The sequence below is a fragment of the Neoarius graeffei genome, chromosome 19, assembly GCF_027579695.1.
Source record: "Neoarius graeffei isolate fNeoGra1 chromosome 19, fNeoGra1.pri, whole genome shotgun sequence".
Lineage (NCBI taxonomy): Eukaryota > Metazoa > Chordata > Actinopteri > Siluriformes > Ariidae > Neoarius > Neoarius graeffei.
Window position 1 is genome coordinate 22,527,816 of NC_083587.1, and position 17,896 is coordinate 22,545,711.

General features: G+C 41.4%; 1 protein-coding gene across 1 annotated transcript in view; it reads left to right on the forward strand.

Moving 5' to 3' along the window:
* LOC132867126 (solute carrier organic anion transporter family member 5A1) overlaps positions 1–14,925 on the forward strand; it is a 94,009-nt gene extending 79,084 nt beyond the window's left edge. Inside the window, exons 6-9 of the mRNA XM_060899874.1 lie at positions 2,030–2,189; positions 6,727–6,968; positions 7,762–7,826; positions 12,990–14,925. Of these exons, the coding sequence (XP_060755857.1) occupies positions 2,030–2,189; positions 6,727–6,968; positions 7,762–7,826; positions 12,990–13,423 (901 nt within the window). The 3' untranslated portion in view covers positions 13,424–14,925. The remainder of the gene's footprint in view (positions 1–2,029; positions 2,190–6,726; positions 6,969–7,761; positions 7,827–12,989) is intronic.
* Positions 14,926–17,896: the final 2,971 nt, after the last annotated feature.

Below are 17,896 nucleotides of genomic sequence, written 5' to 3' on the forward strand. Positions count from 1 at the left end.
TAACAAAGGCTACCATCAGTAACACACTACGCCTCCAGGGACTCAAATCCTGCAGTGCCAGACGTGTCCCCCTGCTTAAGCCAGTACATGTCCAGGCCCGTCTGAAGTTTGCTAGAGAGCATTTGGATGATCCAGAAGAGGATTGGGAGAATGTCATATGGTCAGATGAAACCAAAATAGAACTTTTTGGTAAAACCTCAACTTGTCGTGTTTGGAGGAGAAAGAATGCTGAGTTGCATCCAAAGAACACCATACCTACTGTGAAGCATGGGGGTGGAAACATCATGCTTTGGGGCTGTTTTTCTGCAAAGGGACCAGGACGACTGATCCGTGTAAAGGAAAGAATGAATGGGGCCATGTATCGTGAGATTTTGAGTGAAAACCTCCTTCCATCAGCAAGGGCATTGAAGATGAAACGTGGCTGAGTCTTTCAGCATGACAGTGATCCCAAACACACCACCCGGGCAACGAAGGAGTGGCTTCGTAAGAAGCATTTCAAGGTCCTGGAGTGGCCTAGCCAGTCTCCAGATCTCAACCCCATAGAAAATCTTTGGAGGGAGTTGAAAGTCCGTGTTGCCCAGCGACAGCCCCAAAACATCACTGCTCTAGAGGAGATCTGCATGGAGGAATGGGCCAAAATACCAGCAACAGTGTGTGAAAACCTTGTGAAGACTTACAGAAAACGTTTGACCTCTGTCATTGCCAACAAAGGGTATATAACAAAGTATTGAGATGAACTTTTGTTATTGACCAAATACTTATTTTCCACCATAATTTGCAAATAAATTCTTTAAAAATCAGACAATGTGATTTTATGGATTTTTTTTTCTCATTCTCTCATAGTTGAGGTATACCTATGATGAAAATTACAGGCCTCTCTCATCTTTTTAAGTGGGAGAACTTGCACAATTGGTGACTAAATACTTTTTTGCCCCACTGTATGTGGAAGAAGTGAATGAACGGAGATTCATTCACTCAGATTGTTGTTTCAAAACAATTGTCCACAAGCTCGGCCTTCAAGAAGCGAGAACAGACGGGTAAGATGCGACTCTCATTTGGTTACATAACACCCGTTTATCTGCGTCTAGATTAATACATGTAACTTGTATTGTGTGTTTAAGTTAGCGGTATAAGATTATTTAATTTGCTTCAGAATGTGATTGTCTCAGTTCATCTGATTATTTAATTAGCCTTTTATGTTTTATCAGTGAAAATGCATGCATGTACATGTATGTTGCCTAAGTTATAACACCCATCCTGTTTTAATGAGTCTCACATGAGACTGTTAGTTCAATTCCTTCCAATTCTCTAGACGGCTTTGTTCTCTGGCTTTATTTCGTAAGGCGGGGGCCTCCGTGGCTGACATGTTACTATCAGATTCACTTTCCGACGGTTTGAACTGATATGGTTCTACGTGTATAGCAGTAGCATGTACACACATACTCCAATTTCACTCTAATATCACAGTCAGATGCATTACTATCTGAGGAATCTGAAGATTCTCCAGTAAATCCAAACGAAGAGGCCATTGCAACCACTCTCGCCTGCAGAGTCTGGCTTTGGTCTATAGCTGCCAAAGGCCTCGGCTTTAAAACCGGTTACCGCTGTGACGTCACGTGCTCAGGGCTGGCTGGCTCAGTGGGGCAGCTCAAATGCCAACTTTGCAGTCAATTTTAACTCTCAAAAATGTATATATTTTTTATTTTTATTCCCATTTATGCAGCATACAAGAGTCCGGGATGGCGATACTATCCACTCAGAAATGTATTAAAAATAAAGGTTCTGCATATCTGCTTTAAGAACTACGCAGTGGAGTGAGTTGAGTGCTAATTCCATTCCTGGGGCACTTTCTCATTTCTGCCAGTTTCCACTCGCTGTGTTGTGCTGAGGTTGATCTCTGGAGCTGCTCCAGGTATAATGCTAAGTCAGCTGGAGGAGTGGTAAACTGTTTGAAATTGCCTCCCATCCCTACTGACTCTCTCTCTCTTTATTTATTTATTTATTTATTTATTTATCCTTAACTTTCTAGGCCGACTCTGACGCTGACTCACAGGAACCTGACAGGCAGCTGCAACGTGAACTGTGGCTGTAAGATAAACGAGTATGCACCAGTCTGCGGCTCTGACGGCATCACCTACTTCAACCCCTGTCTGGCAGGCTGCAGCACGGTCGGCAACGACAGCACTGGGGTGAGCGCATTGTAATGCATGCTCAAAAAGAGGGAAAAATGTTGTATGTTCCCATTTTATTTTTTGTTCAATTGTATCACAATTTATTAATGGCCAATTCACGGTTGTTAGCAGAGTGTCCCTATAATCACACAACAGCTACCGAGCAGTGAGTGTAAAGCCTAACCTGCTATGTCCCAGAGACACTTGCAGCGTCATAGTGTCTTAATTTTCACATTTTTAAAATATGATAAATCTCTTAATTTTTACAGTTTTTAATTACATATTATAATAAACAAAATATGTCGCCTAAAATTGATTGAGGTTAATAATTTCTCGGCACTTGTCGGAGTCCCTTTTTTTTTTTTTTTTCTCCAGAGGCTGAATGTCAAACAATTCAACTCCAATTCAATTTTGTTAAAAAAAACCAAAAAAACTTAACAGTCAAAGGATACACAAGCAGGACCTATTAGGCAAGAAAAAGAAATGGAGTGACCGTTTATGGCTGTTTATAGTCCGTAACTATAAATTGATAAAAAGTATGAGCTGTTGTGGCATTCTTTTAATATATAAACTGGTTAAGGTTTTGATTTACTGATCAGAAGGTCAGGGGTTCAAGCCCCAGCCCCACCAAGCTGCAACTGTTGGGCCATTGAGCAAGGCCCTTAACCCCCTCTGCTCCAGGGGCACTGTATCGTGGCTGACGCTGTGTTCTGATCTCAACTTCTGAAAAAGCTGGAATATGTGAAGAAAAGAATTTCACTCTGCTGTAATGTACAACCCCAAATCAGTTAGTTGCTATAAACACACTGCCATTCCTTCTCACAACACTTAAAAGATGTTTATGGACTGAAGACACCAAGTGATGAAGCGTTTCACATGTTATTTTGTCTTGTTCTTCCTGCAAACAGGTCTTAAGGTGTGCAACAGTACGGGGTCGTCGTTGTCATTTTTCATTTCAAAATTCACCACACCTTCTCTACTGGGGACAGAGGGGTCAGCCACCCTCTTCTTCCACGGCCATGCCTTTGTAATGTGTGCAGAATGTGGTTTTGCATTGCCTTGTTGAAATATCCCTGGAAAAGATGTCGTCTTCTAGGCAGCGTATGTTGCTCCAAAATCTCAATGTACTTTCCTGCATTAATGCTCCATCACAGAAGTGTAAGTTACCTTTGCCAAGGACACCGACACAACCCCATACCATGACAGACCCTGGCTTTTGGACGTGTTCCTGGTAACAGTCTGGATGGTCCTTTTCATCTTTGGTCCAGAGCACATGGTGTCCTTTTCTTCAAAAAAAAAAAAGATCTGGAATACTGCTTCATCTGACGACAATACACGTTTCCATTGTGTGATGGTTCATCCCAGATGCCTCCAAGCCCAGAGAAGTCGACGGTGCTTCTGGAGACACAAGGCTTCCTTTATTCGCAATAAAGTTTTAACTTGCATTTGTGGATGTAACTCTGTATTGTAGTGCTTCACAAAGGTTTGCCAGACTAATCCCGAGCCCCTGTGGTTATATCAGCTATAGCTGAACGATGGTTCTTGATGCAGTGCCGTCTGAGAGCTCGAAGATCACAGGTGTTCAGCTTAGGCTTGTGCCCTTAACCTTTACACACCAAAATTCCTCCAGCTTCCTTGTATTGTTTCATATTATGCACCGTAGAGGGTGAAATACCCAAATCCCTTCCAGTCTTTCTTTGAGGAACATTGTTGAACATTTTCAATAATTTTCTCAAACATTTGTTGGCAAACTGGAGATCCTCAGTCCATCTTTGCTCCTCAGACTCGGCCTTTCCTGGATACTGATTTTGTACTAAATCATGATTACAATCACCTGTTTCAAATCGCATCATTTAATTGTTTTACCTCATTTCTAGCACTAAATTACCTCCATCACTTTTATTTATTTATTTAGAATGTGTTGCAGGCTTGAAACGCAGGAATGAAAGTATATTCACAAGTGAAATGAAGTTAACCAGACAAACCATGAAATATCTTGGGTTCAATCGGTCTGCAGTGAAATACAAGTCAGTCAATTTAGAAATACGGCTTTCTTTTTTTTTTTTAATTTGCATTTTGGGCAGCACGGTGGTGTAGTGGTTAGCGCTGTCGCCTCACAGCAAGAAGGTCCGGGTTCAAGCCCCGTGGCCGGCGAGGGCCTTTCTGTGTGGAGTTTGCATGTTCTCCCCGTGTCCGCGTGGAATTCCTCCGGGTGCTCCGGTTTCCCCCACAGTCCAAAGACATGCAGGTTAGGTTAACTGGTGACTCTAAATTGAGCGTAGGTGTGAATGTGAGTGTGAATGGTTGTCTGTGTCTATGTGTCAGCCCTGTGATGACCTGGCGACTTGTCCAGGGTGTACCCCGCCTTTCACCCGTAGTCAGCTGGGATAGGCTCCAGCTTGCCTGAGACCCTGTAGAAGGATAAAGCGGCTAGAGATAATGAGATGAGATGAATTTGCATTTTCCAGACCATCCCAACTTTTTCTGATTTGGGGTTGTATATGGGACAAATATTGGCTGCTGCTTCTTCGACACATGCTGTTGTAGGAAAATGATCAACTTGGCAGAAGTGATGGTAACTCTGTCACATCAAGTCACATGACACCAGTTTATTGAATATTTTCCTAGATCAGCAACACCCCAAATTGTTTTATTCCTTGAGGAGATGATGAGACACATTCATTATACATGAGCTTAAATACGCCTGCAGTTGGCAATGTTGTTCTGACTGACCAGGGCAAGAGGAAGGCTGTCCTTCCTACCCACAGGACAGGACAGTTATCCCGTCTTGGACTCTGTATGGCTGTAGCAGTATCTTGGATGTATCGGTCTCTCGAGTGAAATCTTAGACATCCATGGTACTTGGAAATAAGCTTTCTGGTTTGAGGTGGCAAAAGAGCATCATTAGGCTTTCCATCATTTCGATTGAGACTCTGTGAAATGGCATGGAAATGAATCCCGCTCTTAGTCTGTCAGTTCTGTGAGGCCTGACGCGTTCACTATGTGGGGGGGGGGAAGAGCTTACTGCAGCTCTCATTCAAGCTCAATCAATGTAAAATTCTTGTCCTTGTGAAGCCTCATTTGGCTCTGGCTGTGAATCGCTTTTTCTTACTCAGTCTGAGGACTGATTTAACCAGTCGGAACTACATAAGGCATGTAGAGGATGTAAAAGATGCCAAGATTTGTTGTTTGGATTGGATTCCAGTTCTGGCTGGTGAAACACTGTAACCAGAAGAAGAAACCTTTTATTTATCACGTGTATACTTGAGCACAGACTTAAGCATACAGCAGAATTCCTCCTCTGCATTTAACCCATCTGAAGCAGTGAACACACCACACACACACACACACACACACACACACACACACACATATATATATATATATATATATATATATATATATATATATATCCATCATTTCGATTGAGACTCTGAAATGGCATGGAAATGAATGCCGTTCTTAGTCTGTCAGCTCTGTGAGGCCTGACACGTTCACTATGTGGGGGGGAAAAAAGAGCTTACTGCAGCTCTTATTCGTGCCTGATCAATTTCATCTCATCTCATTATCTCTAGCCGCTTTATCCTGTTCTACAGGGTCACAGGCGAGCTGGAGCCTATCCCAGCTGACTACGGGCGAAAGGCGGGGTACACCCTGGACAAGTTGCCAGGTCATCACAGGGCTGACACATAGACACAGACAACCATTCACACTCACATTCACACCTACGGTCAATTTAGAGTCACCAGTTAACCTAACCTGCATGTCTTTGGACTGTGGGGGAAACCGGAGCACCCGGAGGAAACCCACGCGGACACGGGGAGAACATGCAAACTCTGCACAGAAAGGCCCTCGCCGGCCCCGGGGCTCGAACCCGGACCTTCTTGCTGTGAGGCGACAGCGCTAACCACTACACCACCGTGCCGCCTGATCAATTTCAAATCATTCAAATTTATTTATTTAACCACCTGCACTGCTGCTTCTCCTCCTCACTGCTGTTTGTTTTTCCCCTTTTAGCTTTTTGTCTCTTTTTTTGCCTTCCATTTTTGTCATTACTTTTGGATGGACCTCATACTTTCTGGTCCAATCTTGTGTGTAGGCACGGTGGTGGGGCCTTTTTTTTTTTTTTTTAAGTATTATTAGCGGGCCAAGTACTGAAGGTGTGTCAGTACGAGGAGTATAACAATACGATGTGATGTGATCCAAAAATGTGTATTTGGGGATAAATTTATTTATTTTTCAGATTTGGTGAACCTATAGTACATTTTTCTTAAACTCCTGTTTGTAGTCAGTTTTAGTTTTATACAGGCAAAAACGCACATTTGTTTTGTATTGTTTGTTGTGCAGAAATGTTTAAAAAAAAAAATCTTTTCAGCAATTTTTTTTTTTCCTTCATTCAAATTTTCTGAGAACTGAATCTTCATCCTAGTACCGTGAATCGAATGGAGTCACACCTGGAGTGTATCATTACACCCCTAACCGTGACTCAGTTTAACCATACACTTTCTTTCTTGTCATAATATAACTGTTTCTCTCTCTCTCTCTCACACTGCAGATCAGAAACTACACAGACTGTGCGTGTGTACAGAGCAGGCAGGTCATCACTCCTCCCACCGGTGGCCAAGGTAGTCAGCTCCAGCTGGTCATCGTGAAGACCTACCTGAACGAGAACGGTTTCGCCGTGTCTGGGAAGTGCGACCGCACCTGCAACACACTCATCCCCTTCCTCGTCTTCCTCTTCATCGTCACACTCATAACTGCTTGTGCGCAGCCCTCCGCCATCATCGTCACTCTCAGGTACGTTAAAAAAAATTTGATTCCTTTCACATCCTCCTGCTCATTATGACTCCAATGTGTGCCCTTTAAAATACACACACGATTCCTGAATATAATGAATTTAAGAAGAAGTCACATGCACACTTCAAGCACAGTGAAATTCATCCTCTGCATTTAACCCATCTGAAGCAGTGAACACACGCGCGCGTGCGCACACACACACAGAGCAGTGGGCAGCCACACCAGGGCACCCGGGGAGCAGTCAGGGGTTTGGTACCTTGCTCAAGGGCACTTCAGCCCAAGGCCGCCCCACGTTAACCTAACTGCATGTCTTTGGACTGTGGGGGAAACCAGAGCACCCGGAGGAAACCCACACATGCAAACTCCACACAGAAAGGCCCTCACCGGCTGCTGGGTTCAAACCCAGGACCTTCTTGCTGTGAGGCGACAGCGCTAACCACTACACCACCGTGCCGCCCTAGTATAATTTGTATACTAAATACCTGATTGGTTAAAAAAAAAAAAAAAAATCATTACATTGCGATTTTTACATGTTAGAGTAAATGTAATTTATTGTTCAGCGCTTTTGAACGTGCTTAATGTATGAAAAGAGTGCTATATTAAATATGGTGCGTGTGTGTATAACTAAAATGGTAAAACGTCTGAGACATTTATCTCCGTCAGCTCTGTGATCAGTGTTCTCCTTTATCAACATGATGAGTAGAGAAAATAATGATGATCTCCAGCTCCAAACCCGGGATACGGAGGGGTTTCCATGCAGTAACGTGATTCCCACGTCTTGTCCTGTTTGTAGGTCAGTAGAGGAGCAGGAAAGACCGTTCGCTTTAGGAATGCAGTTCGTGTTGCTGAGAACGCTCGGTGAGTAACAGATCCTCATCACGTCTTCTGTCAGGTTTAATCTGGAGCCGTGTGCTTATTTCCATACTGATGTGTTTTACAAATTTTTAAAAGTGAGCTTGTTTTGTTTTGTTTGCTTTTTTAAAAAAAAAAATCTGCAAAAGGAAATGCAAATGCCTGCATTACAGTCAGCTGCAGTTATGCAAATACAGTACTGTGCAGAAGTCTTGGGCACATGTAAAGAAATGCGGTAGGCCAAAAATAGCTTAAATATCTCATCTCATCTCATTATCTGTAGCCACTTTATCCTGTTCTACAGGGTCGCAGGCAAGCTGGAGCCTATCCCAGCTGACTACGGGCGAAAGGCGGGGTACACCCTGGACAAGTCGCCAGGTCATCACAGGGCTGACACATAGACACAGACAACCATTCACACTCATACCTACGGTCAAGTCATCAGTTAACCTAACCTGCATGTCTTTGGACTGTGGGGGAAACCGGAGCACCCGGAGGAAACCCACGCGGACACGGGGAGAACATGCAAACTCCACACAGAAAGGCCCTCGCTGGCCACGGGGCTCGAACCCGGACCTTCTTGCTGTGAGGCGACAGCGCTAACCACTACACCACCGTGCCGCCCAGCTTAAATATAATGAAATAAAATGTTTCAACATTAAAAAAAATACTATAAGGCAAAAAGCCATAATAAATGAAACAAAGTCAGTATTTGGTGTGAGACGACCCTTTTGCTTTTAAAAAAACATAAAATAAAAAATAGTAGTCTTGGGTCCAGTGAGTGCAGTTGTATGTGGAAATGAGCTGTAGGTTTTACTGAGCATCTTACAGAACCAGCCCCAGTTCTTCTGGACACTTTGACTGTCACACTCGCTTCTTCATTTTGCACCGAAACCCAGCAGCCTTCATTATGTTTTTTCTTTTTTAATCTGAAAAGTGCTCTCTTATGGAATATGCTGCTCAGATACAACTCCCCCCCCCCCCCCCCCCCCCCCCCCCCACACACACTTCCTGTAACATTTAATTTTGTGCTGGAAAACCAGCGTTTGGACTCTAAAATGTTTTTTGTACCGACTTGATAATGTCGAAGTCATAAAATAGAAATCTGTAATGAAGTTTGTATGAAAAAAAATTGTGTAACGAAGACTTTTGCACACGCCCGGATCACCGCACAGGCTTCATATGGCTTCAGCCTAGGGGCCCCCAATTGGTCAAAAGAAAAAAAAAAAAAATAAGCGTCTGTTTATTCAAAATGAATATTTAAATAAACAGACGCTGATTGGGTGAGGCAAATCCGCCTTCCATATATAAACGTTAGACGTCATGCACGACGTCACTCCACAGTTGAACAGTGAACGTGTGACAGAAAATACGAGAGCGGTGCTCAAAAGCGCAAGGCGCAACGGCAAAAAGCCCAACGTGACAAAGCTCTCTTGAGCAATATACCAAAACTAACAGGGTTTTTTAAACCTAATGAAACCCAACTGGCAAGTGCAAGTCATCATGACACTAGCGTAGCAAATGTTAAGTTAGCTGCAGCTGCAGCCAGTAGTACTGCTAGCTCTGGTGAGGGTGAAGGACCATCCCTTTCAGACCCCGTCCCATTTGTGGATGAATGTGCCACTGCCACTAGTTTCACAAACGCAAATGTTGACATTGCCCTACGACTCTTTCTGACTTTGCCTGTGAGTAATGCCAGTGGAGAGCGGTCTTTTTCTAAACTGGGATTGGTTAAAAGTAGACTGAGATCCACCATGGGCCAATGCAGATTGAATCACCTGTCTCTAATGTCTCTTGAAAGTGACATTCTGCGTTCATTGGATTTTTCAAGTCTAATTGATGACTTTTCTACAAGAAAAGCGAAGAGGACAAACTTTTAAGAATGATACTGGTTGTTGATCATTAGTTTGTTTACTTTGTCTTTATTGCCTTTCATTATAGCCTCTTCATCGTGTACGTGAGAGGTTCAGTTGCCTAAAAGACCTACAGGCACATTCAGTTGACAGCTGCATAACACTACGTTCAGACTGCAACCTGAAACGACCCATATCCGATTTGTTGTGAAATCCGATTTTTTTTGTTAGGCCGTTCACATTACCAATTATATGAGACTTGTATGCGATCTCCAATATGAACGGAAAACGACCCAAAAGTGTCCCGCATGCGCAAATTGACACGTAATAAGCACATCTACGTAATACGTAAACAAAAAAAAGCGCACTCTTCAAGTTTAATAATTTTTTTTGTTTAATTATCTGGTTAGTGTTAAAGTGTGAGGTCTCGTGTGTGTTTTTGTTTCTGAACTGAAATGAAAACGTGTAGCCTGGTAACGAGGGTTGGCTCCTAAATGTCTCTCTAATTTCTATATAAGTGCACTACATGTTACTAGGAAGTAATGGATTTTTAAACTCTATATAGTGCACTCGAGCTTCAGTAGGCAGTCATTTGGGATACGGCCGCTGTATTACCAAACTCTTAATTCAGGCTTAATAATTTGCACATATTTATTTCGTCATATTAATAAACTTTTTCTACATTTTTATAAATATTTATTTAGATTGTTTATAGCCAGCTGAATTCTGCAACTTCTCTCAGCGCTGGCTCAAGGTGCAGAAACACCAGTGCAGTTTGCTATGGAGATGAGGCGAGACCTGGCGATGTGGTTTTTGTGGCGGCGGCGGAACTCTCACAATAATCTGATTAATGTGGGCAGCAGACTAATGAGACCGAAGGTGTCAAATTACTGGAAATTTCCAGAACAATCTTATAATCTTGTAATACAGGATGGTTTAAGTTATAAATCAGTTATAGAAACTGTTTTATTTAATCAGGCTAACAGATCAACATCCAGGTCCCTACCAAATCCACCATTAGCTTGATCAATTCTATAAAAGTCTATTTAAATTCTGAAAACTGTACAAATGTTGTTGTTTTCCACCAAAGAGGCGGGATTAGCCAACGCAGAATAGTGACGTTTGTCTCTTGTTGATGACGTGTAGGTCGCATGAATGCGACCTGTCCGGTCAGACTGCAGTCGCATGTGAAAATAACGGATATGCATCGGAATTAGGACCACATATCCAAGCGGCCTGGGTCGCATGTGAAAAAATCGGATCTGTGTCGTTCAGATTGTCAATAACAAATCGGATACAGGTCGCATATGGGCAAAAAAAATCGGATATGGGTCGTTTCAGGGTGCAGTCTGAACGTAGTCTAAGTTGTGATAAGTTGTTGTCAATCTAAACCTTATAGTTTTTGGTGTTCTGTTTTTGCTGGCCCAGCTGTACAAAGTTTAATAATGAAACAAAAAAAAAACTTTAAAATGTAGAAAATAGACAGTTCTTTACAGGTAGATGGGATAAGATGGTGGTGGCTGGGGGGGGCCTACAGCAACTTGTAGCCTAGGGGCCCCTGGCCATGTTAATCCGGCCCTGTTTGCACAGTACTGCATGTTGAAGACCTGAAACAAGATGACCATTAAAAATAATGCTGAATGAAAAGGCAAGAAGAAAACACGAGCCAGTTTACACTTGGTCTCTTCATCTGTCTTGGGTATTACAATTATATCTGGATTTTCCTGTCTAATTTAGATATTTGAGAGCAAAAATTCTACATCTGAGTGTTTTAAGAGCCAATGTTTGACTTCACAATCATATAGCAGACATCTGTTTTAAATATTTTTGGCCAAATGACCCTTTATGTTCATTTAAAAGAAAAGAAAAAAAGCCACAATTTTATTTTTAAATTCTCATTTTGTATTTTTTTTTCTTTTTAAAAACAAAACAGTGATTTAAAAGCAACTTCATACTTTAACTTCTTCATCAGACTTTTGTGGCTGAATCTCAAATGATATTCCACTGGCCGTATTGTGCACTGTCGGGTTTGCAGTGCCATTACACCTCATGGACCATGCTTGGAGGGAGTGCACTGAATTGTCATTATGCTGTACCCTATGTAGTGAGCATATGCAGTGAATAAGACGTGTTAAAATTCAGGTGCGCTTGCCGAATATCAGACAGCGTTCACATCCAGCGAATATTTAAAACCGAATTAAATCCAGTTGCTTCGGCGGTTTAAACTGGATTGGAGCCTGATGTAAGTGGTCTGTCTCAAAAAGATCATACGATCTTGCTGTGATCTGCACGCCTACTGTATAATAGTAATTATTCTATCCACATTCACTGGATATGAGCAATCATGCGCGCTGATTGGCTACTCTACTACTAGGATATCAGCTCGTATACCGTGAGTAGAGAAAAACAAAATGGCGGAGTGTGTTACCGAACCAACTGAGGATGAAATCAAAACTCTACTCGAAAGCAAAACCCCAAAATTATCAAGTATTTAAAAGAAACAGAAATGGGTAAAAGAATATAGGGTCGTTGTCCCCCCCCCAAATCGCCTGTTCCATACTCCAGCCCAGCTGGTGGCAGTAATGCACGTTTAAATTGGTTTGCCAACCGCCAAAAAAAAATCCGAAAGAAGAAAACCCCAGAAAATACAAAAAAAAAGCAACAAAATATAGAATAAAAGTATTTGATGGTAAGAACTTTATTTATTTTTCAAGAATTATTATTTTCGCATTTTTCACAAATTGTTCCTGTCGTTTCGCCGGTTTGGTTACATTCTAAGTGGAAATTATTTTGTATAAAGTTTTTATTTATTGAATTTTCAAAAAATAAAAATGCTCGGTTTCTCAAAATCCAGTGAGCGTGGAGAGAATGAAAATTATTCCACTCAATCTCATTGTACGTGGCTTATAGCTGACTATCAGCTCATGTACGACTCGAGTTCGTGGAATAACTGTTAATTGTGGAAGAAACAGAGTTGGGGTGTGAGATTGATTTTTATATCTATTAGTTACTTGGACAGAGTCATAGACTATAGCTCTTGCTTCAGCTGTAGCAATGGTGCCATCTAGTGGTTTTACATAAAAGATGCTAGATGGCACATTATCCCGCAACACCGAAAGCAGGGTTTCAGAAATCCAGTAATGGAAGCATGTTGCCCTGTGGGGTTTCAGGTATTTCCTCCTCCCATAATACCTGAACAAAAAAAATCCCACAAACTTCATATTAAGTATATTATCATTATAATACCAATTTAGTTAGAATTTAAAACCGTGGTATAGAATGAATGTCATTATTTTAATTTCTCGCCCTCGTGCAGCCTACATCCCTACGCCCATCTACTTCGGCGCTGTGATCGACACCACGTGCATGCTGTGGCAGCAGGACTGCGGCGTGCACGGCTCGTGCTGGGAGTACGACGTCACCTCGTTCCGCTTCGTCTACTTCGGTCTGGCCGCCAGCCTCAAGTTCGTCGGCTTCGTCTTCATCTTCCTCACCTGGTACTCCATCAAATGCAAGGAGGATCGGCTGGAGCGCCGGCGCCCGAGCCTGCCTCCGCTCAGCACGGTGAGTGAGTTCGTGTGTCAGGTGGGTGCCCGCAAGTGCCACGCACGTACTCGCTCATGCCCGGCTTTTACGCTCGATCCAGCACCGCTTCACCATGGCCACAGCAGCCAGAGCTGCCCAGGAAATGCGCTCAAAGCAATAACGCCCCCGGTGCGCCCTGTACAGGAGGTCCACGCCCATGTCTGAAGTCTAACTCCATCCTCTCCACGTGCCTTCCTTGATTGGGCGCAAACCTTTTCCAAGTTCAGCTGACGCCCTGCTGAGTATCACAGCTGTTTTTAAGGTTCTCATCAGCGCATACCTTAAGGAAAAACAAAACAAACAATTGTACGTACTTGTTGAAGTGTGCATTTGGACATTGTAAAAGACATCACATGGTGCTAAGTGGGTTTTTCGGGGTGGGGATCATTTCCTGTTCAGTATCATGTCTCGGATATCAAGATGACGATCAAAACTTCACCACAAGCACAACTGAGAATCTGTTCTATGCAAGCTCTGCCGCTACGCCCCTCTGTGTATCACGATCTATTGTGTATCTGAATTCAACACGAGAGGCGACCATATCTCCCATCTTCGCTGCATTTCTCTCTCCTGCTGTCTCTCTGTCTTTCATATTTTGCTGCCAAGTCCGTTTGGACATCAGGTCAGTGTGGAAGGAAGAGCGGTTGTCTAGGTTGGTGGAATTTTCTGGAACTTTCCAGCACCGTGGCCCCTCAGGGTTCAGTACTGTGGCCCATTAAAGTTCTACTGAAACATGAGCAAGGATCAGAGAGAACTCTTAGCATTCCTCCTCATCCTCCCTAGAGTGATCAGTATAGCTGTAAGTCCAGAATAAGATCCACATGTAAAACTAAACGTCCCTTGAGCTCAGTGAGATGTGCTGCTCGGTTCCTCCACATGTAACTGTCTCTGCTTTTAATGTCTGATCTGATGGGGCATGGTTCAATCCCAGCAGGCCTGGCCATTGCTCTCACGCTGCTCCTCTTTCTCTTATAGCTGACTGAAATCAGCCTGAGCACTTCAGCGCTTTAGCAATAGTGCTACTAAACCGGTGGCAGCACATGCAGAGTATTTTGATACTAATGACCCATTTTGATGGTATTAATATATCCTCAGATGATTATAGGCATCACTACGTCTAGTTACTAGTAGTAGGTGTAGATTTGCGGTTCTCATCAATGCAGTTAGATCATTTCAAGAGGGCAATATGTGAAACTAATCTCTATAACAAGCCAACAGGTATTACAGTAAACGCCTATGAAGAGTCTAAACCTCTCGCCTCTGATGCTGCATCTTTTTTTTTTTTTTTTTTTCCTTTTGTATAATAGTGTTGTTCGTTTGGCGTTTTATTTGGGATGGGAGGCACAGCATGCAGGAAATGAAACCTGTCCAGATATAAATGTACATTTCATCGATGTAATGGCAAAAATGGAATCTCTACATCTTCTTACTGTATACTTGTGTTTTACTACTAAGAGGTTATGAATTACAATTTTGGCCAGTTCTACTGCGTTTTTATGAAACCATTGTTTGAGTATAATATTGTGAAGAAAGATTAAAAAAATAATAATTATTAAAACAGTATTCTCATCAAGTCCTGAACTTGGATCTTCACTTGCTGTTCAGTCTTCAGTTTCATTCACTGTACTAGAGATATTTAAAAGTGGATTCGTCCTTATTATTGTTTCACTGTAAAAATGAGCAGAATCAAATGAGAACTCTGTGATGGGTTTTTTTTTTTTTAAATATAAATATATATCAAACCAAACAAGTATTCCCGGTCAGTGTTTTCACATCTAGGCCGTTTGTAACACAGTGCAGTCGTGATGTAACTGGACAGTGTTGCTGTTTGTTGGTTTTGAACTTTGAGAGCCAGGATTTGAAGTTTAAAAAAAAAAAGGACCATAATTTTAAACTTGCCTTTGATTCAAGGATGTGTGTGAAGACTTGAACAGTTAGTCCATCCCTTCATCTCCAATGTGTAACAAACCAAAACAACAAAATGCTGTCGGTGAACAAGTGCTCATGGACCGTGCTGTGAAGAGAATATAAAGAGGATATACTGCTAGTAAATTTTTTTTTTTTTTTTCCCTTGTGTTTTGTCTAAAACGTATCACATTTTACGATGGCATATGAGGGCCATTGTCGGTTTAAAAAAAATTAAAAAAAAAAAAAAACCCAGCTGAGGTGAGGAGGGAAGTTTCTGAGAGAGAAATTCCAAGATGAAAGTTGGACATTTATGAGAAAAGACTTGAATATTCTCAGTCATTAATTTTTAAAATCAAGTCATTAATTTGCAAGGGAGAAAAAAAACCACTTAGAAATCCTGAGATGAAAAAGTCAGAAATCCCATTATTAAAAAGCACCATGTTTATGGGGGGTAAAAAAAAAAATCTCCTGCTTCCCAGCTACCTGGCTGCAGTGCATTCTGGGAAATGCAGTTGAAAAAACCGTGCTTTATTGTGCAGTCGAGGAGGAAAGACTGCATTTCCTATAAAACTCAGCTCGGTCATGGTATCTGTAGTGTGATGGAACTTTACAAAGTCAAGCGATCTGGTTCTTTGACACCCACCAAAAAAAAAAAAAAAATCAACTTTTTTTTTTTTCCCAAAAAAATTTTTCTTGTAAATTTGTGGCTTTATAATCTCAGAGAATATCCAACATCCCCCCCCCCCCCCCATAAATTTCTGACTTTAGTCTCACAAATTCTGAGGGCTTTTTCTTTCATTTTCTTGGAGTATTACCCCTCCCTCAGCTCTGTGTTTTATACCTACAATACAACCATAATACGCCATCGTAAAATTTAGACACTTTTTGAAAAAGCTTAACTTTTAAAAAAGAAAACAAATTATTGAACCGAAATAAGAAATATAATAAAGCAAGTCTGTTTTTCTGTGCCTAAATTATGTAAGTTATATGTGCCATTCTTATACAGCAAACAAATTTTCTTTTTGTATTTTTTTTATATATATATAGATATGCTTTTAATAGTGTCAACATTTAACCTTTTCATTGATTTGATAAGCCTCCATCACCAAAAGGCCCTTACATTATTATTATTATTATTATTATTATTATTATAGCTGTAAATGTCCGACTATGCCTCTGCTTTGTGAAGAAAGCTCGAGTGACTGTATGATATTAAGACGTGGTGTTTGGGGTCACATTGCTTGCACTTTTTTCTGCCTGCTGTGATAAATGAACTGGAGATCTGTAGACAGTAAACCTTTCCCCAACTGGTACTAATCCACATGTCTGTGATCCAACACAACAGTGGCCAGATTGGTGTGGTTTTATTTTTCCTTGTTTGTTTGTTTTGCTGAAATGGTTCAACTTTTGGGGTGTGAAGCAGGGTCAAAGGTCATCTCCACACCTGAGCCTCTCCACCATCAGTGCTGTCAGCTTGTGTGATGATCAGTGTGAGGTACAAGATGCCCTTAATTTGCTCATGTTGATTACTTCAGGTAGATATTTTACTTTTGTTTGCTGGGGGGGGTCATTATTTTTGTCAGCATATTATTGACATGTATTTATTGAAATAAAAAGACAAAGCTGTATTGGAAAGCTCCTGCTCCATGTTCCTCAGGAACAGAAGTGAACACATCATGGCAACACTTTTGTTTACAGATACCTTGAATACTTGATAATTGTCATTAAAAAAGGAGAGAAAAATAATTGTGTCCATTTTGTGTCTGGAAGTTCATGTAAGGAGTGATGCACTTGAGGGTGTGCTGTCGTAGGAAAATAATCAGCAGCGGGGTGGTGTGATGTGGTCTGATGCCAAGTGGAATATTTTCCCATGCACACCCTGAAGTGTTTTATTCCTTTTATTTTCTAACAGTCATGTCTTACTTTTATAGTTCCTGTTATCACTTGTTTTAGTAGCTATAAACAGTCATTTCCTTCCAAACTCTCGTTTATTTCTTTAAGACAAACAAAACACACCCACAGCTTTTCATGTGACCGAGAAACCAGAAACTGCTCTGTTCTGAAGATGGAACGTGTAAAACTGACCTCTTGGCTGTTACAAAGTGCTGACACTGGAGACTCCTTCCATTAAAATTTAAATAAACGCTTCTTGAAGAATTTGCCATAACACAATTTTTTTTTTGTTCAATTATGTAAACGTCTACCTTACAAGTCCCTTTGCTTGAGCCTTTACTATAGAAACGATACAGTGAGTGCTTTAATATAAACTACAAGAGTGACTGTTTGAGCCACACTGGTGGATAAAATTACCTCCTGACCAATCGGATTCAAGAATTTTTAATTACGTTCACTACACATGGTTTTTAGCACTATATACTGTATAGTGCACTTGAGTGGGGACTAACACAGTAAGGGTTTAGCTAGTCTTATTTTTTTTTGTATTTTGTAACAGCGGAACATGAGCTCATTTGTCAATGAGTGATTTAGGGATTATTTAAGAAATACATTTTATCTGGACATTTTAGGTTAAAATGCTGAAAAACTTTTCTCTACACTCTAGTTAGCTTGTCAGCGTATTTTCAGGCATTAAAAACAGGGTAGGTAATTTTGGAGAAAGCAGCAAGCACAAGCTAGATTTTGAAAATATCCCCCCCAAAAAAAACAATCCCACCCCCTCTCTTCAGCACTGCCTCCAAACACACATGAACGCATACTGCCTGACTACTGCGC